Source organism: Tympanuchus pallidicinctus, unplaced genomic scaffold (assembly GCF_026119805.1).
Source record: "Tympanuchus pallidicinctus isolate F22 unplaced genomic scaffold, pur_lepc_1.0 scaffold23, whole genome shotgun sequence".
Lineage (NCBI taxonomy): Eukaryota > Metazoa > Chordata > Aves > Galliformes > Phasianidae > Tympanuchus > Tympanuchus pallidicinctus.
In genome coordinates this window covers 3,656,040-3,682,160 of record NW_026294740.1, presented here as the reverse complement: position 1 = coordinate 3,682,160, position 26,121 = coordinate 3,656,040, and the positions used below count along the sequence as shown (strand labels likewise).

Here is a 26,121-nt window from a genome sequence, read left to right as displayed (position 1 = left end):
TCCAGGGAGGTGGTGGGGTCACTGTTCCTGGAGGCATACCCAGAGAAGGGTAGATGTCACACTGAGTGGTGTGATTTAGTGGTACGGTGGTGATGGGCTGATAGCTGGACAAGATGCTGCTGTACAAACCATTGGTTGCAGGAGGATGAAAAAAATGGCTTTGCTCACAGTGTGTGACAGCAACCTGTGTCCTATACAGCCCACATCACTGCAGGCACCGACTGCCCAGCCCTTCTCTCCACCATCTCTGCCCTTCTGATGAGCAGTCAGCTTCCTGCAAAGTTGCTTTGCTGGCCCCCAAGTGGTTTCCTGTCCCTGAAAATGCAGCTGATGAGATCACTGGCTTGTAGACACCCAGCTAAAAGTGGCACAATGCCATAAGAGCTGGAAGAAACCTGGGCTCTTGTCACCACCACTGTCCTGATGCTGGGTCTGAGGGACCACAATGTTCATCAATGCAGAAAAGACCTACAAAATCACCTCAAGGAGAAAAAGCCTCAAGACAGAGAACATCCTAAGGAGACAGAAGGCATCAGCATTAGAAGGACCCTCACCAAGACAGGCTGAGGCAGAAAGGGGACTTTCCTATCCACTCATATTAACTAGCACTGTGCAGTCTGCTTGCAGGCTGCTACAAAAGCATTCTTTCTGGCAGATTTTCTTCCTCCTACAAGTCAGGGTTTTTCTGAGCAGCTCTTATCAGACCCACAATCTGCTGCAGTCATGAGCGTCAGACCCGGTGAGACGAGGTGCCATGAGTCACTGTGGCTGCGAGAACCAAATGATCCAGCTCACAATAGCAAGTCATTCATCCCAGCATCTTCCTCTTCCACCTCCTCCTTTAATTAGCAAACAGAACTCTTTATGAGTCTGGCTGCTTCTAATGAAATGCTTTGAGACTTACTGACCGAAAGTACAGCATACGTGGTTCCTAATAGTATTTAGCTGCTCCCAATGTCTCTATTGAAAACCCAATGCCTTTTCTTGCTGCCCATGGTGGATGTACCCCCTGCCCAGCATGTGGCTGCTGGCACACATGCAGCACCAGTGCGGGATAACTGCCAATGTGCAGAAATAAAGGCACAGCAACCCATACAAAGCACGTTTTGAAGGTGAGGGAAACGAGAAGTCACATTGTTCTAAGAAAGGGAATGTTTAAAAAAGAGAGAAAAAAGGAGAAAAAAAGAAAACAAACAGAAAGCAGAAAAAGAAGATAAAAGAAACAAAGCAGAAGGCTGTTGCAATGACCTTCCTTTCCACTCGTGCTCCTTGCAGCTTCTGAGATTCTACACCTCTGCCCCAACACACTTTTGTTCCAAATCCACCAGGAAAAGCCGTAACAATCCTTATGGGTCCCTTCCAACTCGGGATAGTCTGTGATTCTCTGAACACCATTTCAGAGGTGGAGAAACAGAGGCACACAGCATCCACCTCGGTGAGAAGGCTGCAGGAGGACATGGCCAGGCTGTGGTGCTGCTTGGGTGGTGGCAGTGTGATGGGACTGTGGGGATGGACAGGAAACACAGACGCCGTTCCCATCACCTCTGCCTGTGCTTTCATGGGGATGACGCGTGAACTCAGCCCTGCTGATGACGCAGGAAGTGTCATGAAAAATGCTCTTTCCCAGATTCAGACCCTTCCTGCTTCCAATGCAGTAGGAAGCAGAGTGAGGACGGCCGTATTTCAGTGCTGGTCACACATCTCTTCCTCTGTAAGGAAACCTGCTTCGTGGGAAAGGCTTAAAACCGTAGCGCAGGTTTGCTGATTTGAGGCTGCTGGACAATTGGCTGGTTTGCTGGGTGAAGGAAATGCAGCCAGACATCATCCTCTGGTGCACAAGAAGAGCTGAGAGACACTGAAGGCTGAAAAACAGGAATGGGTGAAACCTGGAAGGAGGGACTGAAGGACAGTGACTAAAGGCTTTTAACGCTATTTGCTCACGAGAGGAGCGAAGCCACAGGAAGGACATCAGTGCACTGTGGGTCCCAGCATGGCCACAAGCCACCAATGTGATGCAGTAAGAGCACTCCTGAGATGAAACAAATTAGGTACTTTCAGCAGCAAAGGGGAAATCACTAATCTCAGGTCATCCTGGGCACCCAGCCTGCAGTGGAAACGAGCAGACGGGGGGGTGGGGGGGGTTGTCAGAACATGGGGTGTCACTGCTGGAAACATCACTGGCGGATGCACCACAGGCAGAGATTGCTGTTGCCAGGGGAACAAATACACTGAATCCAAAGCCAACCCCTGGTGATGGTGTAAGCAGGTCAGTAAGAGCTGCAGGCTGGAAATGAGAAGGTATTAACAGGCAGTGATGGGAGCAATGATGGGACTTCCATGATATGAAGGGGCAAAAAGCCATGCAGGTATCAAGGTGGGGCACAGCTGCTCCTTGGAGAATGCAGTGTGATGCAGCAGGGCAGTGAGGGGCTCTGGGCTGTCCCCAATGCAGCAGACAGGGAAAGGAAGGGAAACATGGCTCATGTTGGTTAAAGGAAAGTGAATGCCTTCATGGGAATCATGTTCTGTCATTGGAGACACCCACGGTCAGTCTGGACAGAGCTCTGAGCACCTGATCAGGTGTCCCTGTTCACTGCAGGGAGTGGGATCAGATGGCCCTTAAGGCTCCCTTCCAACTCAAACCATTCTATGAATTGCATCTGATTGAACCTCAGGCAGCCACAACAGCCCCAACCCAACGCCTTTGCTCTTGTCGTTCATTTTCAAGTCAGACCATCTGAAGAAAATGGGAAGTGCAGTCGTTCAGGATCCAAGCAGGATCCTACGTAACCTATGTCATTCAGTTAAGTATGGGCTTAATTCTTGTAGCACAGCATGTTTCCAACTGCAGAGCCCTCCTGCAGGGGGCTGCAGGGGAAATCACAGTGCTCACTCCCAGGCCTGGGCAGTCCCCAGCCACTTCTACCACATGGTGGTTACATGGGATAAGGGGGAGATGAGCATCAGCTGGGACCTCAAATCCTTATGCCTGAAAATTTCCCATTAATCCCTAATTAGGAACTCAGCACCCAGGACATCAATCCTGTGCGTTGCAGCCAGGCTCTCCTGTAACCATGGCAGAGAGAGGTGTGTGAGCGCACACACCTCTGCTTCTTTCAGCTGCCTGCTCACAACCTTTTCAACCCCAAACTTCCCAGCCATAAATACACCAGCTAATGGCAGGAAACTTGCTTTTCTTAATACTTCTCCCTTGCTTCCCAGTGGGCCGTTTCCAGCAGCTCTCACTCCCTGCACCAGCCCCCGGTTACTTCTCCTGGCTCTGAGATATTTCAAGCACGCAGTGAAATCTGCAGCAGCACAAAAGCCCTAAAAACCCAAAGCAATGGTCCAGGAAGCACCACGGATTGGGCTGCAGGGTAACGGTGGCCCCTCTTCTCCCTTTTTACCATCAAAGATTTCATTATTATTATTCTTTGTGGACAGAAAACAGCTCGATAAGAACAATTCCCACAGCAGCTGCAGCCCCACACCCACTCAGCTTCCTCCGGGAGCTCCCGCACGGCACTGAGACAGGGAAGGAAACGAGGGCAGGCGGAGGGGAGCGAAGGGAAAACCAACATCACTTTCCTTTGAAAATGATGTGGAACAGCCGCTGAGCCCCCCTGGGAGCACACAGCACCAGCAGCCCCAAAGCTGTAGTGCAGATGCAGTGATCCACATCCACACCACACGGAGCACTGCCAGAGGTTCTCCTGTTCTTCCAGCCAGCAGCCATGGACGTAGGGCACAAGGACCCCTGCAAAACCACTACAAAACCTCCTCCCTCTCCACAGGGATGAGAATTATTGCTGATAATGCCTCTCCTGTGTCATCGCTGCAGCTGATGCTACTGAATGGCTGGGGGACCCGCATCTCCACACTGCAAGAATTGCTCAGCACAGACAGCTCAGCCAGGGGCACACACAAAATTAGGTAAGGTCAGCCCATAACAAGCTCCTGGGCTACGGGAGTGCAAATGGGAAAGAGAGGACTCACCTATCCCAGAGTACCCAAAGCTGCCTGCAGCGAGACCATGCATGTGGGCAGAGTCTGTCTTTGCTTTAATTCTAATTGCCCTCCCTTCTGCCTGGGGACCCAGAGATAGTCAGCGTGGAGCTGTGGCCAGGGCAGGACACCTGGTGCTTCCTCAATGGTGCCAGCCCCAGCGCTGCATCCCCAAGCCCCCTGGCAGCTAGCACACACAGGTGGGAGAAATGGGGCATTTCAGCCTCCATGAGGAAGGATTCAAAAACAGTGCAGAGATCTGCTGCAGGCAGGCCAAAAGCAGCCTTCTGTCCTCTCAGCGTTTGCCCTAGATGGAAAGGGGCCTGGGGGCTGAGCACCAGCTCAGCGAGGCGGCACGCAGCCAGCCAGGAGTGGAGAGGGGAACAGCTCTGCTTCAGAGCAAGGGAGGAGGGGGGAAGTTCCCTGCAGGGAGACCCCAGCAGAGGGATGGGGAAATTCTGGGGAGGTACTGAGCTGGGGGCCCAGGGTTGGGGCAGGCTGGAGGCTCTCCAAGCAGCACATTGCCATCCGGACATGCACCTGGGCAGGATGGGATGGCTGTGGGTGTCAGCTGCCATTTGGCTTCACGAGGTGTTGTCACAATGTGAACTCTGGACAGGAAAAGGCTCTGTTCATCCGCTGCGAGGTCCAGTCCTGCCCCGGGCTGGGCAGGCTCCCATGCAGTGACACTGCAGGGCTGTGTTATCTCTACCTGCACACTGTCCAAACTCTGCTCACACCCCTGACACCAGCAGGGAAAAGGGAGGGTCCAAATGCTGCCATCACACCCAGAAATGAATCAAAGCGAGTTCTTAGGATACTTGCACACTGCATTTGCTCTGTCTGTAAGCTGAAGGGATGCTGTTATTCCCAGACATTTAATAATGGGGCAGACCAGTCACAGAACCACAGAAACATCAAGGTTGGAAAAGACCTACAAGATCATCCAGTCCAACCATCCACCTATCACCAATAGTTCTCACTAAACCACGTCCCTCAACACAAAATCCAAACGTTCCTTGAACACCTCTAGGGTCGGTGAATCCACCTCCTCCCTGGGCAGCCCATTCCAGTACCTGACCACTCTTTCAGAGAAGCAGTATTTCCTAACGTCCAGCCTAAATCTCCCCTGGCGCAGTTTGAAGCCATAAGATGACATATATTAAAACAAGAGAATAAATGGCCAGAACTGAGCTGAGCTTCTGCATACCTTCTAAAAATGCTTCAAGGGATGGAATACCTCTGCTACAAGGGCAGGCTGAGGAAGATGGGGCTGTGCAGCCTGGAGAAGGGAGGGCTCTGGGGAGACCTGGCCTCTCACTATCTCAAAGGCAGCAATAAGAGAGAAGGGGACACACTCTTTAGCAGAGTCTGTTGTGATAGGACAAGGGGAAATGGTTTCCAACTAAAAGAGGGCAAACTCAGACAGGATGTAAGGAAGAAGCTTTTATACCACGGGCAGTGAGGCAGTGGCACAGGTTGCCCAGAGAGGAGATGGTGCCCCATCCCTGCAGACAGCCACGGTCAGGAGATGGGCTGTGAGCACTGATGGAGCTGTGGGTGTCCTTGCTCAGTGCAGGGGTGGCCTTTAGGGATTCCTTCCAACTCCAGCCATTCTGTGGTTCTATGACCATTGGGACAAAAAGGTACCCAGTTGGTCGCCATCAGTCTGCAGGCAGAGTTAAGGCACACAGGAATCAGAGCTCTGGGCCAGGGATGGCTCCGGCCACACAGGATACCTCCTTCACCACCTGAGGAGAGCTTCTGGCAGCGCAGCAAAAGAAGCATTTAGTAAAGCTACAGACTCACTTGGAAAATCTTGAGGATGATGAGCTATTTTGCAGCCAAGCTTCATATAAACACGTTGATAACGATGTCAGCATTGGGGCTGGTGATGAATATGGCTGCACGGCAACAACAGCCCTCTCTGTCTGCTCCAAGAAAGCCTCTTTCTTGCCACGCACATGTTTAATCCATGATCGGTGTCCGCTGCCAGCCACATTCACACCTCCATCTGCTCACCTCATATATCTGCTACATATCCCAAGATTTAGTTGGAGCACAGGCAGAAACGCACAGCTCGCTTGCAAATTCTACTCTGTTATGTGCTGCCTGCACTTTGCAGAAGCCCCCAACCTGACTACACCTGGACATGATGATGATGCTAACATAGCCTGAGGTCGTGACAGCATCCCAGGTCAGACATGAGCAATAGCTTTGGTATTTGCAGCTTTGGGAGCCTCATCTGACTTTAAGACCTATTTCTGCACCTGATGTGGGGGATGCAGCTGCACCCTGCAGCCAGTTTGGGCAGACAGCCCAGGGGACATCCCACCACCAAAGCCAATGTCACCTCTTGCTCGCAGAAACCCCACTGTACCCCTCTCCCTGCACCACGTCCTGACACCAACACCATTCTAGCAGAGGAGATGCCAGCAGAAAATGAACTCCTGATAAACACGCTTGGGAAGATGCTTTGCTAAGTTCAAAGAAACAGCCATTGCTGCTCAGTTGCAGCCACCACCCTCGACCCTGCAGACACGCTGGTCAGCTTCAACCTACCACGGTTCTCATGGTCATCCCTGTGTAACAATTAACTTTTTATTAAAACCACGGAGCAAGCACTCCAAAGCATAATGAGTGCTCATGCTGCTTTCCACAGCTGGGATCTGTACAAGCCCTGCAAAGCCTCCCCTACCCGCTTGCAAGGCACAAAAGCGTGGGAGTCGAACAAGGATCAGTATTATCCACTAAACCACAGGATGAGCTTGCAGGAACTGGCAGCCTGGATGGCTTCCAGCAGCTAAAGAAGGCAATAGTCCAGCCCCGTTCTCGCACGCCAGCAATGCCGAGTATCTGTGTTCTTAAGAATGTGAAGACAAGCCGTCCCCATCCCCATCCCATCCCCATCCCATCCCCAGCCATCTCCCCCAGCACGCCCCTCACAGCGCTAGCAAACAATTCTCTCAATTTTCCTGAATTAGGCATTTAAAAGGGACGTTACATGCAGTGCTTTCCTTCTATGTCTAGCAGCCTTTAGCTAATAAGGAGAAGAGCTGGCAAAACTCAAGGAAGGCTGGCAAGGAATAAAGCAAAATAAAAATCTCATCTTGTAAGGAGACAGCAAGTGGAACTGGGCACAAGCACTAAGGAGAGGCACAGACAGGGTCTGTTGGGAAGGTCTCAGTGCTCTGTGTGTAAGAAGGATGAGTAACGGGGTGAATAGGGCTTCTTGCAGCCAGAATCGTTCCAGACCAGACACAGTGAAGGTGTCCATGCTGGCTGGGGCTTCCTGCTCAGCTCCCAGAGCTGGGGACCTTTTTGTATGTCTCATACTTTACAAGACTGTAACTGTCTTTCAGCCACGTTGAAAGCCAGACAGGATTGCCTATCTTCTTCCCATCACCAGGGCTCCCCCAGCCCACACCAGCACCGGAGGATGAATTTCCTGCCCCAGCAGTCAGACCTGTTAGGCACTGAAGGCGTGCTTGGACTGCATTCCCCTTGGGTGCCTCTCACTGCCAGGTCACTGGGACAGCCAGGCATCGCCCAGCAGCTTCACAGAGCCAAGGGTCACATAGTGGACAACAAAATCTCCAAGCCTGGCAATAAAAACACCCCTCGATGCATTATCTGTGCCGTGCTGCCTTTCCCTTCCGATCTTCACACCCAGATCTGGGAGTTCCTCACAGCCAAGCCTGCTCAGAGCCAGAGCTTTCTCAACTTGAGAGCCAAGAAGAGCCCCCTAGGATTACAGCTTGTTGCTCTATTCGTTGTCAGAAAAGCACAGTGTGTCAAAAATCCCTAGAAGGGCAAGGGGCCATTATTTATGAACCAGATTTATTGTCACCCTCCTTCCCCAGGGCCCCTGGAAACACATTCCATGTCTCAGAGTGCCCTGGCTTTGAGGCAAGCCCACGGAACGCAGCTCCTCAAAGCCCATGTCCTGCTTCCCTGCTCCACCCAGCCCTGGGAGCTCCCAGAGGTGGGGCATCCTTCTCTGCCTGCCAGCATGGAGATAAACACCACTCCTACGCTTCCATGGAGAGGAAAAACCTGAGCATGGTGCCTTTGGTCCATGCAAAATGAATGGAGAGGGCCGTGATGGGGGTATTTTTGGTGGCTGAAGTGATGGACAGGCTTGCTTGAAAACACTCCTACCCACATATCAGCCACAGCCTCAGCCACCAGTGGATTTATTTCTATTTCTTTGCGTCTAGGCAGAGAGATGCTAAACTGGTAGTTGTTTAAAATACACTAGTTTGGAGGAGCAGTGCTCTGAAGTTCAACTCAGCACACAATGTGAACTCCTCCTTGAGTTCAGACAGCTTCTGCCCCCTGAAGCTATCCCTAGTTTTACACCACTGTGCCCCAAGGGTTTTAAGCCAGAAACTGTAAGATGTGATGGTAAAAAGCTTTCACTTCAGATACACTTGTGCATCAGCAGGCAGCACTTTTTATTTCATGGGAAATTCTATCAGCCAGGGACTTCTGACACAGAACCGGATTTCCCATTACTGGCACTACCCAATGCTTGCTGCTGTCAGGGCACAGAGGGTCTCCAACCAGAACCAGAGCACCAGAGGCTGTCCAGAGAGCTGCAGCCTTGCATGAAGGAATCCCTGGAGGAAAAGGGGTGAGTTGCTGGGTTTGGGTGGTTACTTAGTGCTGCTGAGGGCTGTGCTGTCTGCACATTGCTCATGCTCCCCGAGTATCTGCATCACCCTAAAAGCAGAGCAAACCTCCCCCCTGCAGGGGCACCTTGTAGAGCTGGGGAGCAGAGCTCTGCCAGCAATAGATCGGGGTCTGAGCTCTGCTGGGAGGAAACGAGAGGAGTGGGAGGAAGGCAACAAGCCAAAAAAGGGAGAGTTCAGCGTGAGCCCCACTCCTACTGCTGCAAAGCACTCTGATGTTCCTCCTGCCTCTCACATCTGGTTTTCCCAATAAACGTGCTTCATCTTTCCATCCCCCAGCTCAGAGCAGCCCACAGCTCTCCAGCCATGCAGCTCCTCGCTCCACTTCAGCCATTATGACCCACATTGCCCACTCTCAGTTGTCCCCTTCCCCCGCACCCGTGCCTGCTCAGCTCCTCATTAGTGCAGGCAAGATTAGGTTTCTTCTCCAGCTGCAGGCAAACGGCCCCATTTCTGAGCTGTCTCCAGACCCTGCAAGCAGGGAAGTTTCCCTTCTTCCAAAATACAGCCATTGTCTCAATGGCAGGGACACAGCCCTGTGTTGGTGTGGCTGGCAATGGCACAGCCACAGCAGCTGCCATGGATCTACACATAGCTCCTAGGCAAGAAAGCAGCAACAGAAGCAAGCACAGAACACCAGAAGTGGATCTTACCCAGTTTGGGGACTGACTATGGGATAAAAGGCCATGGGTGTCCCCAGGGGCAAAGGGACACAAGCTGGGCTCCAGCACAGCCCTTCTGCAGAAATCCAGGCACTGCTGCAGTGCTCAGCCCCTGTGTGTGGGGCAGTGTGGAGGGAAGGGTTTCCTGGTCTGTGGCCAACACTGCTGTTCCTCCTGTGAAGGATATTGCCCTCCCCAGGGTGCGTTTCATTTCAGAGCACGAGACACACAATTAATTTCCATAGTTCACTTTCCCTCTCCACCCACTGGGGATTTTTAAAGTTTTCTGGAAAACAAAATATCCCAAACACAACCAACTATCTGCTCCCCAACCTGACAGTTTCCAGGAGGGCCCTTCCCTGGAAAGCAGATGCCAACATGGATGGCAACAAATCCCTTTTAGGCAGCCAAATTTGAGTCTAAGCAGTTCTCTTCTTGAATTGTGCAAAATAGTAAAAAAAAAACCTTAAATATTTTATATACTGAATACTTCCTGCCTCAGTGCCCAGCAGTTCATCTGCTCTAAGGATCTCTGCTTTGCCCCTACTCCCATACACCACTAAACACAAGCCCTCCTGATGAGTATTCCTACAAGCTTTGCTCGCTCCAGTTCCCTTTGACCTCATGGAAGCAAGAGAAGGCACAGGGAAAAGGACAGCAAGAAAGCAAAGCTGTGATGCTGTAGGGTCAGGGGAAGGAGACTCAGGGTAAGAAATTCAATGGGCGCTCTGCCTGCTTCTCCTTTGTCCATTAGATGGATTTCAAGTTCAACAGGAATAAATCCCACATCCTTGCTCCTCCTCAGCATGGATGAAAAGATGGGCCCACAGGGAAGGATTCAGGTCTCCAGCCCAATGCACAGCTACTGCCGAGCCCCACAGCTCAGATCAGCCCCAGCCACTGCCCCCACACCACGGGGAGTTCCATCCTTGCCCCAGATAGGTGTGCCAGCTCCTCAAATCCCCAGCTCCACAGGGACAAACCCCTCAGAGCTGTTTAGCAGAGGATCACAAAGTGCTGGTCTGCCTCACGTTCCACACGGGAAGCTGGAGCCCACGTGTTAAAGGATTTACACGAAGACACAAAACCATCTAGCAGACGAGAAGGACCCCAAACCCAGCTCCGAGCTGCAGCACCATCACTGCCTCCTGCTTCAGCTTTCATCCTGACCCATTCCGGGCTCTGCCGGTCCCCGGTCACCGCCGTGCAGCGCACACCGCCACCTAACGGCCCCGCACGGGGCACAGCGGATGGCTGCCACCAGCCCTGCGTGTCCCGGCCACACGGACATCCCGAAAAACGAGAGCCGTGGGGATGGGGATAGAGCGATGGAGTCCCTGGAGTGAAAGGGTTGTGCCAAGGGGGGAGCTGGGGCTAGAGGCTCTGGAAGTGGCAATGGAGCTGTGAAAGGTCTGGAGCACATTTCTTATATGCAGTGGCTGAGTGAATGAGTTGTAGGGAGGGATAAGGTTTCCCCTTCTCAGTCTGGAGAAGTGGAGGCTCAGGGGAAACCTCCTTACAACTCCCTGACAGGAGGTTGTGGTGAAGTGGGGGTTGGCCTCTGCTCCCTGGAAACAGCGGTAAGATGAGATGTGATGGCCTCAAGTTGCACCAGGGGAGGATCAGGTTGGATAGCAGGAAAAAATTCTCAGAAAGAGTGGTGATGCATTGGCACAGCTGCCCAGGGAGTGGTGGAGCCACTGTTCCTGGAGATGTCCAAGAACCTGGAGATGTGGGCTGAAGGACGTGGTCAGTGGGCATGGTGGGGGTGGGCTGGGGTTGGTTGTGGTGTTCTGAGAGGTCTTTTCCAGCCTTAGTGAGCCTACGATTCTATGATCCATCCTTATCCTGTCGGGAATTAGTGAGCAATCCTGCTGCCACACAGCTGCAGAGCCCACTGGGACATGGGTAACCTGGCTGGGAGCAGTCCTGCAGTCAACACAAGGCTCCCAGGCCCTGAGCCCAGCCACTCTTCAGAGCAATGCAGGTGCGAAGTGAAGCCAACCCAGGGGCTTCTGCAGGCAGCCCTTTTGCTCAGGTGCCAGAAGCAGCAGGGATTTTCTGGGGAGCTCTTTACAGAGTCCAGTTTTGCCAAGACCAACCGAAGCTATTAAATGGCCTCTTCTCTAAGGAAAACATAGCCAAATGGGTCTCTGCACTGGGAAGTGGGAGACGCATGCAGCCCTCAGCAATTCCCTTCATCTCAGTGCAGAGCATCAGGACCTTGTCTCCAGGTCGGCACCCGAAGAACTCTGATCAGAGCAGGGCTCCCTCCAGCAGTGCTGCAGCAACACTGGGAACTGAGCCGTTCTCACAGAACACTCCCAGCTCAGCACTGCCCAGCCCCAACATCCCGCCCGTGCCAGCCACTGCACCAGCATCAGGACTCAGAACCCACAGTGTGTAACCCTGGGCAGAAGGAGAATCTGAAACCAGCAAAAAGCATGCCCTGCACTTACGGAAAGGAAATCCCACAAATCTCACATCCCAGGAACCACGCTTATCTCTCCAAACATCCGTTTCCCTGGGACCCAGAATTCACTCCAAGCACTACTGCTTTCGTTTATGAGGTATCTGGCAATGATGTAATCACAAAAATGACACAGAGCTGTTTATGTAGCACCAACTTCACATGGACATGGATCAGGCTTAGCAAAAAATAAAATCAAATCCACTTATACTGCATGATTATTGCTTGTAAAACTAATTCATTTTCTTCACCTGCAAAGCCATTTCCATTCACCCCCAGCCACAAGGCAGACACCCCAAGATCCTTCCCCAAATTCCCAGGGCAGTGGGAGCACAAGTGTGTTTTCCAATGGATACTGGGAGGAAGCAGAGCAAGTTGGACTCCATGACTCCCGTGGGTCCCTTCCAACTCAGGATATTCCATGAAGCTATGAAATCCAACTGTATGAAATCTTAACCTGAGTTTTCTCAGGTCTCAGACCAGCCCTGTAATGGGGCTGCAGTGCTCACAGCAGGAGGTATCACTGCTCCCTAACAAGCAATTCTATGCGTTAGTTACACGGCTCAAGCACCACGCGGAGAAGCCAACAGGACAAAGATATTGTGCTTCTGAGCTCATTAAGGCAACAGAAGACATGTGTTGACCCAGACATACTTCCCTAACTACGTACTCGCTTCTACTCAGCATTGTGGTATGCTGGACCTTGGAAGAGCCCTGACTTGCATGAGAACCGTCCTCCCTCGGCCTGGCAGCATGGGAATCGTGCTGCTGGAGGCTGTGAGCCATGCTGGGGAGCACGGGGCAGGGCAGCTCTTGCACAGGGTCAGGCACACTCAGCAGTGCACGCTGTTACTGCACAGCCAGGCAGGAAGCGTGCCACAGCGGGCTTATATTTAACGAGGATGAGCAGTGATTCCAGCAAATGTAAAGCAGATATCAGGAAATGGATAATGCTTCATACCTTGACATGCCTCAGACAACAGCGGGAATGCACGCACCGGCCAGGATGGAGCAGGCAGCCAGGAGCAGGCTGGGAGCAGCACAGAGCGTGCTGCAAACACAGCAGTGGCAATGCTGGAGCTTGGAGGAACCCAGTGCCTTCCCCAGAGAAGGCCCTGTTTGAGGTCACAACAGGTGACAGCACCTGGGAGTGGAGGAAGGTGGGTGCTTGAAGAAGAATGCTGATGAATAAAGCTGCAGGTGGTTCACAGAATCACAGAATGGCCAGGGTTGGAAGGGACCTCAAGGATCATGAATCTCCAACCCCTCTGCCACACACAGGGTCACCAACCTCCCCATTTAATAAATGTGGTTTTAGGAGCACATAGCAGTTGGGGACAGCATCACACACCACACACAGCAAACTACACGCGTTGGTGCTAGGCAGGAATAGGAGCAGCACCAAAAATCTTGAAGCAGAAAAGATAGCTGAAATGATCAGAAGCAACTCCAACCCTGCTGTCCCGCTTCTCACTTTGTAAAGATTCACACTGTTAAAAGATGATAAAACAGCATGCTGTCTCCTAATGGCCATTGCATTGGACCTCTCCTCTCCTTCTGCCCAGGCACACGGTACATCCCACGTGGCTCTGAAGACCACTGAAGGTGCTCTGTCCTCGTGCACTTGGTCTGAGAGCTGCTGTCTGCCTTGCTGCTCTGACCAACTATATGCAGCAACATACGCACCATGTTACACAAAAGCAGGTATGTGCACACACAAACATGCATAGCACCCACAGGTGGTACTTTGCTTAATCAAAACGATCACCAGCGGGCTACACAGCACTTCACTTGTTCTGGAGTTGAACAGATTTCTCACAGCATGCACAATTCTCCCAGCCTGCTTCAAGCCCTTCCTAGGACATCATTGCAATCAGGTGTTGCAATCACTGCTAGTCACTTCTACGTGCAATTATAAAGGTGGCTTTAATAGTTTACCTACGAGATGGCACTTCCTTTCCCATGCACCCATCCTATATCAACACAGCAACCAGACTCTTCCTTTCCTTTTAAGAAGAAGAAAAGAGCCCCGTGGCACTAACAATTAAGGCTTTGTAGAAAGTTGTGGGCTAATGAAAACAGCCATCTGTTGGGGAAAGCTGCCCCCAGCCGAGCAGCACCCCGCTGCCACCAGAGCCATCTGGAAAGGCAGAGAGTAGGATCAGATGTGAGCGGGACTGTGGCCCCTGAGCACAGCTGTCCGGCCCCAAACCATGGGAGCAGGATGTCTGGAAACTCATTTTTGTCTTTTTAAGCAGTACTAGTTTGTGGAAATGTGTCTGAGGGGGGGCGAACCATATTGAAAGGAAAGATCAGGTTATACAAGATGTGTTTCCTATACCTGCACTCAAAGGAACCACTGGAGCCTGGTGCCTTGTTACAGGGACAGGGAAACCTCGCTGCCATGGAGCAGCTCCAGCATCACCCTGTGCACTCAGTGCCTTTACCCCAAGCGCTTGTTGTCAGCATGGGATGCTGGACCAGGGACACTGCTCCCCTCCAGGAAAGCCTGAGCTGTCCTTGTGCAGAGGAGACCCTGTGGGACGTGCTGAGCTCTTGCAGCTGTGGGAAAACAGCCCTCAAAGAGGAGAAAGGCCCAATTCCCACCCGCCCCGAGGTGCCCTCACCCCATCCGGCAGCAATACAGTCAGCCCAAGTCAGCTCTTCCCACCCACAGCAGAGTACTAATTAAAAGCATGCTCAGAGCCAGAGCAGTGACGAACGCAGCCCCCAGCACTGCACAAATCTGCTTTCATCTGAGTCATGTTTCAGTTTAGTCACTGAGGCCGGAGTGCTGCTGCACTGGGGGCAGTGCTGGCCTGGCCATGTAGTGCAAGGAGCACCTTCTGAACAGGGCGAGCTGCAGCCTGTTCCTCTTCTCCCCAGTGACAGTGAACATTTTGCACAAAGAACCTCACTAAAGCTGATTTCCTACTCCCCCATGCATGGGTTTCACATTCTTAGCAGCCCCTCTGCTGTTGCCATGCTGAGGGTCTTCCTCCACACGTCTCCCTCAGCCCCTCCAGATCAGGATAGACAGGAACAGCTCTTCTTCCCCCATCCCCATATCCCGTATTTCATGCTGAGCCACACATCAGGAATGGTGCTGAGACAGCTGGCACATCTCTCCCATCCCGCAGGGCACGACAGCCATGTGCCCATCCCATGCCAAGCCCTATGGGCACTGTGCCTTAGCATAAGGGCTCAGCTGTGCCTGCCCACAGCCCTGGTGGTGCCACACCTGCACCACTCACAGAAAAGCTGTTTTCAGCAAGGGACAGAGAAACACGTATGCACTTGGATATAGGCAATTTGCAAACATCACTCGTGATCCCAGAGGTGAGCATAAGCATCTTTGCACATACATGCTCACCTCAGGTCTTCCTACCGTCTACTGCTGCACTCCTGGGAGTAGTGACAGCCAGCCCAGGCACGAGGGCTCATGCTGCATGCAGCAGCTGAAGGGTGGGAGAGACCCACCTTCACCACTCCTCTGGAACAAAGAATCCCAGACCACATCATCACCCCAGAGATCAGTCTTTCTTTAAAGCCCACGTAGGGGAACCAGGGCTGCAGGGAGAACACAGCAGGAGGCGTGTGAGGCCAAACTGCAATGGGACCAAAACCACCCTGCTGTCCCTAGACCCCCCACATCCCTGCACACAGCAGCAGAGGACTTCCCAGCCTGCAGCATTGCCTCTGCCCCAGGAGCAGCTCTCAGGAATGCTTTGAAGTGGCTCAAACCAGAGGAGAAAGAATGAACAAGAAAGATGAGGGACAAGGAGGCATCACCCACACTATGCAGAAATGGTGAGGAGCAGTGGGTGCTCCAACAGGTAAAGCGCCCTTCCTGGGACCCTCCACATACACCCAGAATGGGGCCCTGCAGCTCTGCCTGGGGGTTGGCCATGGCAGCAGCTTTCTCTGGCCGCAGTTTCACTCCACCCTGGATGAGCGTTTCCTCTCATCCCTGTGGTTTCCCTTTAGCAGCGATGCCCAGCAACTGGCTGGGAACGCCCAGCAGCAGGCTGGTGCCCGTCAGCCGTGCACGGAGCATGGACACCCACGGTGACGTCCCGCTGGAGCTCCCAGCACCAATCCCTGCCCTTTGCCTTCCCTCCTTGGTCCCTGCATGGAGCCTTGCAGTGCAGCCTGCCTTATGTCCCTGCTGCTAAGAGGAAAAGGTCACGGTCACAGCCACCCTGTGCAGAAGCAGCTTGCTGAGACGCTGATGCACCCAGGAGCGCATTTTGGAAGCGCTCAGACATGCACCAGGATTTGCACGGGAGTGACTCACTCCTCTTTCAGTTCCCTCCATCCATGCCCACCCCAGCGCCTCAGGCTCCACCAGGTGAGCAGCAGCATCAGCAGCAGGATGCCTGGCGGCAGCTGGGGCCACATCCATCCCAGCCGGGCAGGCGGCAGCACAGGGCAGGCAGAGAGCTCAACCACAGCACACAGCCACACACACGCACTCAGGAGCCAACCTTCAGGGCAGAAATTCGTCTCCATGCCAAGAGCTCGGCGCTTTTCCTCCCTCTTCCCGACTGGCAGCTCGGAGCTAACAGGCTCAGCATTCATCCCCCCGCGCCGCGCGGCACATGGGAACAGAGGGGGGGGGGGGAGAGAGAAACTCAAATGAGATCCAGACTCGGAGAGCAGTTTCTTTTTTCCCCCACTCGCTCCCCCCCTGGTTTCTGTTGGAACCACCTTCTGTCTGGAGGGCTCAGGAGGAAGGGAAAAGGGGGAAGAAGAAAAAAAAAAAAAAAAAAAAAAAAAAGAGGCAAAAAGGAAATGTTGCAAAAAATAAATAAATAATGGAATGTGCTGAACGCGCGCTGGAGCAGGGCTGCTGCTCCTCCTGAAGTGCAGAAGCTGCTGGAAAGGTAGGAGGGCAGAGGCAGAATAGAACGTTTTAAAGATCAATAGCCTACCTGAAATCCGGTCCCTCTCCATTACTACAGGATATATTTAGCATCCGCGTGTCACGGCCGTCCCTTTTTTCGGTGGCGTCCCCTTCTTTCACCCACTCTCCCTCCCTCCTTGCCTTGCCTCCTCCTCCTCCAAAAAAAGCTCTTTGTCTGGTCTAATTTCTTCAATCTGTTGCAATCATGAATGCATCCAAATTACCACATTTCCATGTGCTGATCATATGTTTGTGCTCCAAACTGAAGTAGCTTTGTCTCTTTGAAATGAAAAGAAAGAGGAAGGGAGGAAGAGAAAGGAGGAAGAAGGAGGAAAAAGGGGGTGCATGACCCCAAAATCCTGGAACTCCCTGAAATACTCCACCAGGCACAGGAAGAATGGAAATCCCAAGTCCTCTGTGAAACAGTCTTAAAGCCACAGCTCGTGAGTGTCCGGGGGAGCACTCCGCTCTCCGCAGCTCTCTGTTAATATCCACCAGGAGATGCTTAGGGAACTTGGCTCCTCTCAATAACAGCGCCAAAAACTCATCCAGCGTCTCCAACCTCTCCCCGCTTCCCCAGCTTGATTTTGCTGCTATTTCCTCTATCCCCTCCTCCTTCCTTGGCGAGAACGTTTGCGAAGAGCAAAGCTCCTGCGCGTTCCCTCCACCCTGCCAGGTCTGAAGTTTCGATTCATGCATAAACTATTCTGCTGATGAAGGCTGACTTCATTCCCGGCGCAGCACCGCGGGCTGCTGCTGCTCTCTGCACATGTTGACCCTCCCCTGTAGCCACCGGAGAGCTTCACGCCTGCTCCTGGCGAGGATTCCCTGCTCTGCCTTGGCAGTCCCCTCTGCACAGCCTCGACGGAGGGATGCGATGGGCCGGCCTTGCGGAAACTTCCACTTGGCCATCGGCCAGGGCAGGCAGCAGGACTGTGGCTGTAACATGGGGCTGCCCTGTGCTCCCTGTCTCCAGCCTTTGGGCGCGCAGGGGGGATGCCCCCCGATTCAGCCTTGGGGGTCACCGCTGCTCCTTCGTGGCCCCAAAACACAGGGATGCAGCAGATGTCCCCCTAAACGCAACACAGAACTGCTGTGGAAGATGGGGAGCACTGAGCCATGGAGCTGACTGCCTACAGCCACCCCCCCGTGCCACCCACCGCAAGTGCCTATTGACATCCTGTAGCCTGAGTCACCCGGCCAGATGCGAGGGCACAGCCTCTGTCCCCAGGGCCAGCCAGCAGACAAGCCAGCTGCAGCCCTCAGTTCCTTGTTGGGACATTGGAGCTCAAAGCCTGCACCTACTTTGCACTGCTTTCCAGTGGCAACGTGAGAAATCCCAGCAATCATGTGTGTTTCCCCATGGAGCAACTGATGGAGCATCGCTGTCAACAGAAGGAGGAACAAAGCACATGCTGCATGGCATCTGGCAAGCAGCATAGTCAAGCCAGCAGCAACCCTACAGATAGAAAAAGCTTAAATGGAGGCAGCACCAGGAAGCTCCATGCCTTAGGAAAGTTCTAATCCCCAGTGGTCAGAGCTTGAGTTATTTGCTAGGCAGGAAAGCTTAGATTCCTTCCCAAATTCTTGTTCTTTCCCTATTAATGCTTTGCATGTTTCTGCCACCAGTGCCTAAGGCACTAAAGAGGGGACAATGAGCAAAACTTTCCCATGCACAGCCCAAAACCACGCTTCCTGCCCAAAATTGCAAAGGTGCCCAACACAAAGCAGGAGCCCAGAGGAGCTGCTGACCTGTGCAGCACAAAACCCAGACCTCTGCAATCACCACCATCCACAGCCCTCATGGCCGCGTGCCTTATGCCATAAGCAGGCTGACGCTGCAGAGGAAGGGAAAAACTCAGGAAGTACCAAGAAAGGAAGAAGGCGAATGGAAAGGAAGAAGGGATGGGCAGCAGGCGTGCTTCAGCCTGGGGATTTTAACCCATCGAGAACCAGGTGAGCAGGAGCAGCAGAGTGAAAGGATCATTCCTGTAGATTGGCACAAGACAGCCAGTGAAGTGGATCCCAGTGATGATTAATGAACCTCAACTTTAATCTCATAAAACCTCAGGGTGGATGCTCTCATGCAGACTCAAGTCCTCAAGGGAATTTTGCAGATTCCCTTTAAAGGTGCAGCCATGCCGCTCTACAGCGTGGAGCTTGGAGCTGGTAGGAGCTGCAGGCTCTGGCAGCAGCCAGGCAGCAGCGTGTAACCCAGCCCTCCTGCTGAGTGAGCTGGGAAGGCCTAGTGCTGCAAGTCGGTGCAGGGAGCAGAGCCTCAAAGTGCTCTGACAGTGGTGCCAGAGAGCTGCAGGGCCTGGAGGGGCAGGGAAACGTGGTGCGAGAGGTTCCTCACCACTCAGATTCCATTCAGTGACTAGGCAACACAGGCCTGAGCTCAAACAGCGCACACATCTTGTCCCATCCCATGCATACTAGGGAGGAGTATATCTTTAAGAGGAGCCCTGCTCTGGCTCTCCTCTGTGCTGGCTCTCAACTTCTTTGCCTGAAAGCTTCAAACTGCCGGAAATCCCGAGCATATCCTCCCTGGGCTCTCTGCTTGTGCTTTAACACTCATGTGCTGAAGTATTAATAGCAGCTGGCAGCGCAGAGTGAAAGGCGAGGCGAGGCAGGAGGACTGCTTGCTCCCTCCTGATGCACGTTAACTCTTCCAGGATCCTCAACAGATGCCGACCTGCCTGGACTGCTTGCTGCCATTGGCCCAGCCCCAGAGAGCACTCGCTTCATAGAACCATAGCATGGTTGGAGTTGGAAGGGATCCCTAAAGGCCATCCGGTCCCACCCCTGCACTGAGCAGGAGCACCCACAGCTCCATCAGTGCTCACAGCCCATCCCCTGACCTTGGCTGTCTGCAGGGATGGGGCACCACCGCCTCTCTGGGCAGCCTGTGCCTCACCACCTGTGGTCTAAAAACTTCTTCCTTACATCCAGTCTAAATCTGCCTTCTTTTAGTTTGCAGTCATTTCCCCTTGTCCTATCACACAGATCCTGATAAAGACTCTGTCCCACTCTCTCTTACAGCCCTCCTTGAGATACCGAAGGCTGCTTTCAGCTCTCCCCAGAGCCCACCCTTCTCCAGGCTGCACAGCCCCAGCCCTCAGCCAGTCCTCCTAGGGCTGTTTCATCCCTGGGAGCATTTCTGGGGCCCTCCTCTGGATGTTCTCCAACAGGTCCAAGTCTCTTTTGTGCTGAGGACTCCATGTCTGGATGCAGTGCTCCAGGTGAGGTCTCACAGCACAGAGCAGAGGTGCAGATACCTTTCCTGACCTGCTGACCACACTGCTTTGAGTGCAGCCCAGGGTACGGTTGGCTCTCTGTGCTCCATACTTTCGTCTCCAAGCTTGTATGGATAGCGGAGGTTGCTGCGACCCAGAGAAGGGCTGTGCTCCTGTCCTGCACACGGGATAAATATAGCAAGGATCAAATTGGTGCTCTCTGCCCAAGGCACAATTAGGGGTTTTGGGAAATGCCAGACACCGCCGGATGTGTGGCTGAGGAGGCTCACAGCACGCCTGTGGTGCACAGCCAGGGCTGGGGAATTTGCCTCTGCCCACGTGACGAGGGACACCGCGATGGAGGGGAAGAGGGAAAGTGGAGCAGCCATGAGCTCTGCCAACATGCCCAAGGGCAATTTGCAAATTGACATTTCAGCAACAAAAAAGATGAGGAAGAAAAACACCACAAGAAGATGCACATATCCGATGGAGAGAAATGTGACCACACAGCACAGTAGGTAGCCAGGAGTTAGCACACCCCAACCAAGCCAAGGCACACCAGTTCTCCTTCAGTTCCAGTAATTAAGGAATCACTATACCTTAATTCTCAGCTTGCACACAACAGCCTGCGTTCCCTCCTGCATTCCAACTAATGCATATCTCTACTTGAAGCACGTGGCATCCCCACAGGACCACCCCAGGCAGCTCCACATGTCTGCATTATGCAAGCACAGGATGTGTGTCTGTGCAGCAAACCAAGCACCTGAGCCCAGAGCAGCTTTCCCACTTTAACTTCTTGCTGCCTAGGGTTTGGCTTTCCTGCAGAGACACATTCATGGAGCTGCACTATTGTAGGAGGGATTCTCCAGGCTGACCTGGCTTCACCCTTTGCTGCTTGCTCAGGATGAGGAGGACAGAGAGGACACATGTCACCAGGCTTGTCACCAGGAGCCTGAGGAAACGAGCAGTGTGAGTGTATGGGGACGCTGGCACGGAGAGCTGCGCAGCTGGTGTGCCCAGTGTGGGGCAAGGAACAAAGGGGAACAGAGACCGCCTGAAGAAATGTGTATGATCTCATGTAGGGACACGTCCAACACAACCAGGCTGCAGCCACAAGTCCTGGGTTAACCCTTGTGCAGATCTACCAAGGTGAAAGGCACAGTCTGTGTTGAAAATATTACAGCACAGAGATGTGTGCTCCCCCAGCTCATTGCACTCACAGCTTGGTAGTGAGTGACACATGGCACATGGCAGCAGGAAACCAAGGCAGGATTCAGCAAGACTGGGATAAGATGAAGGTCTGGGATGAAACCTAGTGCAGGAGCTCTCAGCTCGACTTGCTCAGGCATCAGAGTATCACAAAATAGCTCAGACTGAAAAAGACCTCAACAACCATCTAGTTCCAACTCCCTGCCATAGGCAGGGCTGCCAGCCACTAGATCAGGCACCAGATCAGGTTGCCCAAGACCCCAGCCAACCTGGCCTTGGACACCTCCAGGGATGGGGAACCATGGCTGCACACAGAGGGCTGTGCTATGCTCACTCCTGAGCTTCAGGAGGGATTTGTCAGTTCTGACAGTATTTCCCTGGGGAAAAACAACTCAGGAGACCTAATGGTTTTTATAGCACTCTGAATTAGCTTACATAACTGTAATCATGCACGCTTGGCTAGGGAGCCGCTGGCTTTTGGTATTACTTTTATTGTCACTATTTTGGTTCACCTTCTAAAGCTGCTCTCTTGAACAATGAGCACAGAGAGATCGTCCTCAGGCCAAAGGACTAAACCAAGAGATGGAAACAGCACAACCTATTGCCTTATTTACCTTAAACTCATTACAAGCATTTGAGATCCTCACTGCAACATCTGACTTCATCAGGGTTCACTAATTTGGGATGCCCAATTGAATCTAGTGCCCACAGCCCCCCACTACGACACACAGCTTCTCATTTCAGTGCCTCAGAAGGACTCCCAGTCTCATAGGCAATGCAAACAGTGCTATTTTCAGCATTTCTGCTGCTGTCTTCCTCTGTGAAATGGGAATGTCAATTCCTGTCAAAGGGAAACCACCAGACTTAAGCAGGGAAAAGCAAAATGAGAAAAAAAATATTATCTGTGCAACAGCTCTGATAAGGAGTCACACAGAGACACTGCCCCAGGCTGACTGATAATGAAGGAAGCATGGCTCTTTTCTGGCACTGCTGAAGCATTTTTCACAAGGAGATGAGTGTGTCATCAGCCATGGAACCCTTCAGCAAGTGCCTGTTTAATTACATAGCCCTGAAATTAGAGCCGTGCTAGAGCTTGGCACCACTTAAAGGGTGGACGAGGGACTCAAGATGACCCAAAATCCAAGCAGCCTGATACGGCTGTAAGGCCTGGAGGGAGTCCCAACAGAAGTATTTAAACAACATTAAACCAACCGCTTCGATGATGGGTTTCATGACATCAATGAGTGCCCCTTTATAATGCAACCCAGATAGCTGGCCTCGAGCTTTATGCCTCTCTAAATTATGCTTCCAAAAAGCCCCGAGACAAGCTGTGGTTGACTTCCAGCCAGCTGCTGACACTGCAGGACAGGGCTGCACCGCCTGCCCGGGATGGGAGCAGCTGCCTGCTCCACACAGCCCAGCAGAGAGACAAAGGCTGAAACAGGAAAGCAGAAGCACCTGTCCCCCTCCTCTCCCTTTGGGGTATCTCACAAACAAAGCACCTGACCTGAAATAGCAGCAGTGCAAGAGCAGCACAACGGGATGGCATCCCACTCCCTCCTATACCTACGTGCCCAGGAGGGATGTGCTGGTTCAGTTAAACCAGTAAATATACCATTCTTTGGATCCTCTTATATTGCCTCCACAATGGGGAGTTCCTTCCTCATAGCAAACTCAAACTGCAGCCTGGAAGAAAATCAAAGTCCGAGTGCAGCTGACAACCGGGAGGAACCCGATGCTGATACCTTCCACTCCAGCTGCTCTGGGGCTGTTCTCTGCTACTTGGGAACACAGCTCTGCTCCGGATGGCAAATGTCAGCAAATATTTTCTTTCAAATCCATCACGTACAGCTATAGGAAAATGAAGTGGGAGTAACTTCCCTAGTACATAGTTCTTATCCTTGCAGAAATATTACCCTAAGCTACCAAAAATCAGGTGACGGTGGCATTTTAGAGGCCAACACTGCACTCTGACAGAGTCCTTCATAAAGGGCTTCCCATTTCCCTCTCTCTGCCTGTTTCCAATTGCACACTGAACAGAGCCTCCAAACCACTCACAAAACTCAGCCTCATCCAGGCTCTCATGTCTCAATTGGGGGGTGAGGGCGCCAAACCCCATCACTTTCCCAACCCAGGTCTGGCTGAAGGCTGCACCCCAGGACAGAGCTGGAGCCCCACGGCCAGACCACCCCAAAGAAATTATAGTTCCCTGTAATCCCATGGGGACATGGCTTCCTTCAAGAAGCCTGTTTCTTGTCCTAAAATAGGTGCTCTCAGACACTCTGATAGCCACCAGCTCTCTCCACTGGCCATCAAGAAGCCCAGATGTGTCCCACCACAATGGCTTACCCAGAGCTACACAGAAGTCCTGCACGAAACAAAAACTGAAGCTCTAAACTCTCAGCATTGCTGCTGAGCTGGTTGCCAAACCACACAGCTGCCTTCAAAGTTACAAGAAAAACCAAGAGGAGTCATGGAATAAGGTTCCCAAAAAGAAGCCAATGCCAGATTTGGGGTCCCAATGTCACTGCGTGTCCCAGGGATACGATGGTCTGTGGATGACTGTGCAGCTATCTGAATCCCAAGAGCCAGTGGCTATGGAAATGCATGTCATCCCTTTCTTTGTTTAGGGTGGCAAAGAGCCCAAAACAGCCCCCTTCTGTGACGCTTCATTTACAGCCACTGCTCAGTCATCCCAGTCCCAATTTATCTTGCATAGGAATAAAAGCTTCTGGGTACAGGGCCAGATGTGCGGAGGGGAAAATTTGGATCTGAAACAAGGGGAAATTGAGTTGCAGTTATATAGAGTCATAAATATTTACTGCAATGTAAAATGGAGCACTGAGTTGCTCATTTGATTTTAACTTAGAAAAAAAATATTTAAAAGATCTCTCACCGAAAAAGTGGAAAAGTATATAATTAGAGTCTAAAGAAAACAAGATTGAACAAATGTGCTGTGTCTTCCAATTTAGATTCTCCACACTCCAGTTACCTTTGGAGCTGTACCAGTTCCCCTTTCTGTCCTTGGACATATGTATAGGAAAACATGCTACACGAGGGCTACAACTGCAGTTTTGTTGTTGCACACACAGCAGACAAACATGCAGTTCAGTTCAAAATTTGCAGCTTCTGCACCAGTGGCCATGTTTTGAGGCAGTTTTTTGCCACTGCATTGCAGCTCAGCTCCCTGCTCCTGCTGCCATCAGCACCCAGACCAGTACTGACTCCGTGCTGATTTATTACACAGTGCATTTTTCCAGCTATCCAATGTCAGTTTGTGGCCACAATCCTGTTAGAGCACATTTACATCCACTGATACATCACAGCATCTCAGTGCTTTACAACTGCTAAGCTCCAGAGCTGCGAGTGGCCATGGTCCCTGTCACCATGTCTGTACCGTACCTGCAATACCTCTGGGCCTGTCCCTACTTCTGATGAAGGCGAGCCAGACAGTGTCATAGCTTCCAAAGCCCTTAAGAGCACCCTAAACCAGATGCCTGTGACTAATCCCCATCCCACATGTGCTCATGCCCAGATACAGCAGAATGTTGAGGTCAGTGCTCCAGGAAGGCTTCCGAGGGTGGCTTTCTCCTCCCCACAGCACAAAGGGAAAAGCTGACAACAACTGTTTGGATAAATCCATCTGGGAGCTGAGACAGGATATGAGGGCTGAGAAGATGAATTGAAATAGCAAACAGAGCCCACAGGGAGCAACTGTTGGTGACAAAGATCGAGGGAGTGGGAGCGGGTGGAAGCTCCAACCTCAACGTGGGCAGTGCTGGGTATGGAGCAGGCAAGCGGGGTTCTCTTCAAGCAGAGGTGAGCAGCAGCATCCCAGGGAAAATGATGGGGTGATGCTAAAGGTGAGGCTGTACCTCAGGTTGGATATTAGGAACAATTTCTTTCTGAAAAGAGTGGTGAGGCATCAGCACACACTGACCAGGGGCGTGGTGGAGTCACTGTCCCTGGAGGTGATCAAGAGCCATGGAGATGTGGCACTGGGAGACGTGGTCAGTGGGCATGGTGGGGGTGGGCTGATGGCTGCAGTTGGTGAGCTGAGAGGTCTTTTCCAACTTTAGTGATTCCATGTATGCTGTGCAGCTCAATCAGCACACGAACTGCAGAGCCAATGGACTCAGGTGCTCCCAAGCTCTACTGCATTCCCAGAGGCTACAAACACCTTCCAGAAGGAACCCCTCCCACCTGCTTCCTTCTGAATCAGAAACAGCTTCAGAAACATTACGCTGCAATTAGGAGTGTAAATTTAGTCATAAGCACATATAATCCATAAATCTCCACATCCAATAAAAAATAATAGCTAAAGAGAGTAAGAACGAGACGCTAATTACTAAAGCTGTATTTCAACCTCGGGCCATTCCTGCTTTCCGTTACCTGCTGTCAGACCCCTGGAATTGAGATGGGCTTTTCTAATTATTCTCTCTGGATCCATTATTCAGTAAGTAATTAATCTTTTATTTTACACCGCTCTCTCTTTTCACGGTTATTTTATATATACTGCTCTCTTTTATATGAATGCTGCTCTGCTGCTACTGCATGGAGAACTCTGCATCTATCAGCAGCCTGCACTGAATAGAAGGCAGAAGCTGCATTTTCCAGGAGTTACTCCTTCCATTGTCCCAACTCATTTGTTGTCAACTGGTTGGTTGGCTGCATTTGTTGTTGATTGGTTTTGTTTTTTATTGGATGAGGATGTTTCAAAAATTAAAGAGGCCATGCAACTCACTGGGGCTGGTCTGGTCACTGAGCCTGCGCAGTCTCCCACTGGAGGTCCGGGTGATTCCTGCAGCAAGAAGAAGATTTACATGAGCCAAGGGATGCAGGTGAACATGGCACGTGCCTCGGTTTCTCTTTCTTAAGCACAACAAAAGTGGGCAGGAAAGGAATACTTGCTCTGAGCCCTCAATGTGGGATGCTGCGT

General features: G+C 52.0%; 1 protein-coding gene and 1 long non-coding RNA gene across 4 annotated transcripts in view; one reads left to right on the top strand and one right to left on the bottom strand.

Annotated features, from left to right (window-relative positions):
• The window catches only part of SEPTIN9 (septin 9), a 95,121-nt gene that overhangs the window by 50,595 nt on the left and 18,405 nt on the right, over nucleotides 1–26,121 (bottom strand). The window contains exon 2 of one of the 3 annotated variants that reach the window (XM_052687715.1): nucleotides 25,927–25,983. The exons of 1 other annotated variant lie outside the window; for it this stretch is intronic. In XM_052687715.1, the coding sequence (XP_052543675.1) occupies nucleotides 25,927–25,983 (57 nt within the window). Of the gene's footprint in view, nucleotides 1–16,765; nucleotides 17,422–25,926; nucleotides 25,984–26,121 lie in introns of those variants that run through there. One more of the 3 variants, XM_052687719.1, reaches the window with a different exon arrangement.
• LOC128082974 (uncharacterized) overlaps nucleotides 4,616–26,121 on the top strand; it is a 201,361-nt gene continuing 179,855 nt past the window's right edge. The window contains exon 1 of the long non-coding RNA XR_008207914.1: nucleotides 4,616–5,565. This is a non-coding gene — a long non-coding RNA (uncharacterized LOC128082974). The remainder of the gene's footprint in view (nucleotides 5,566–26,121) is intronic.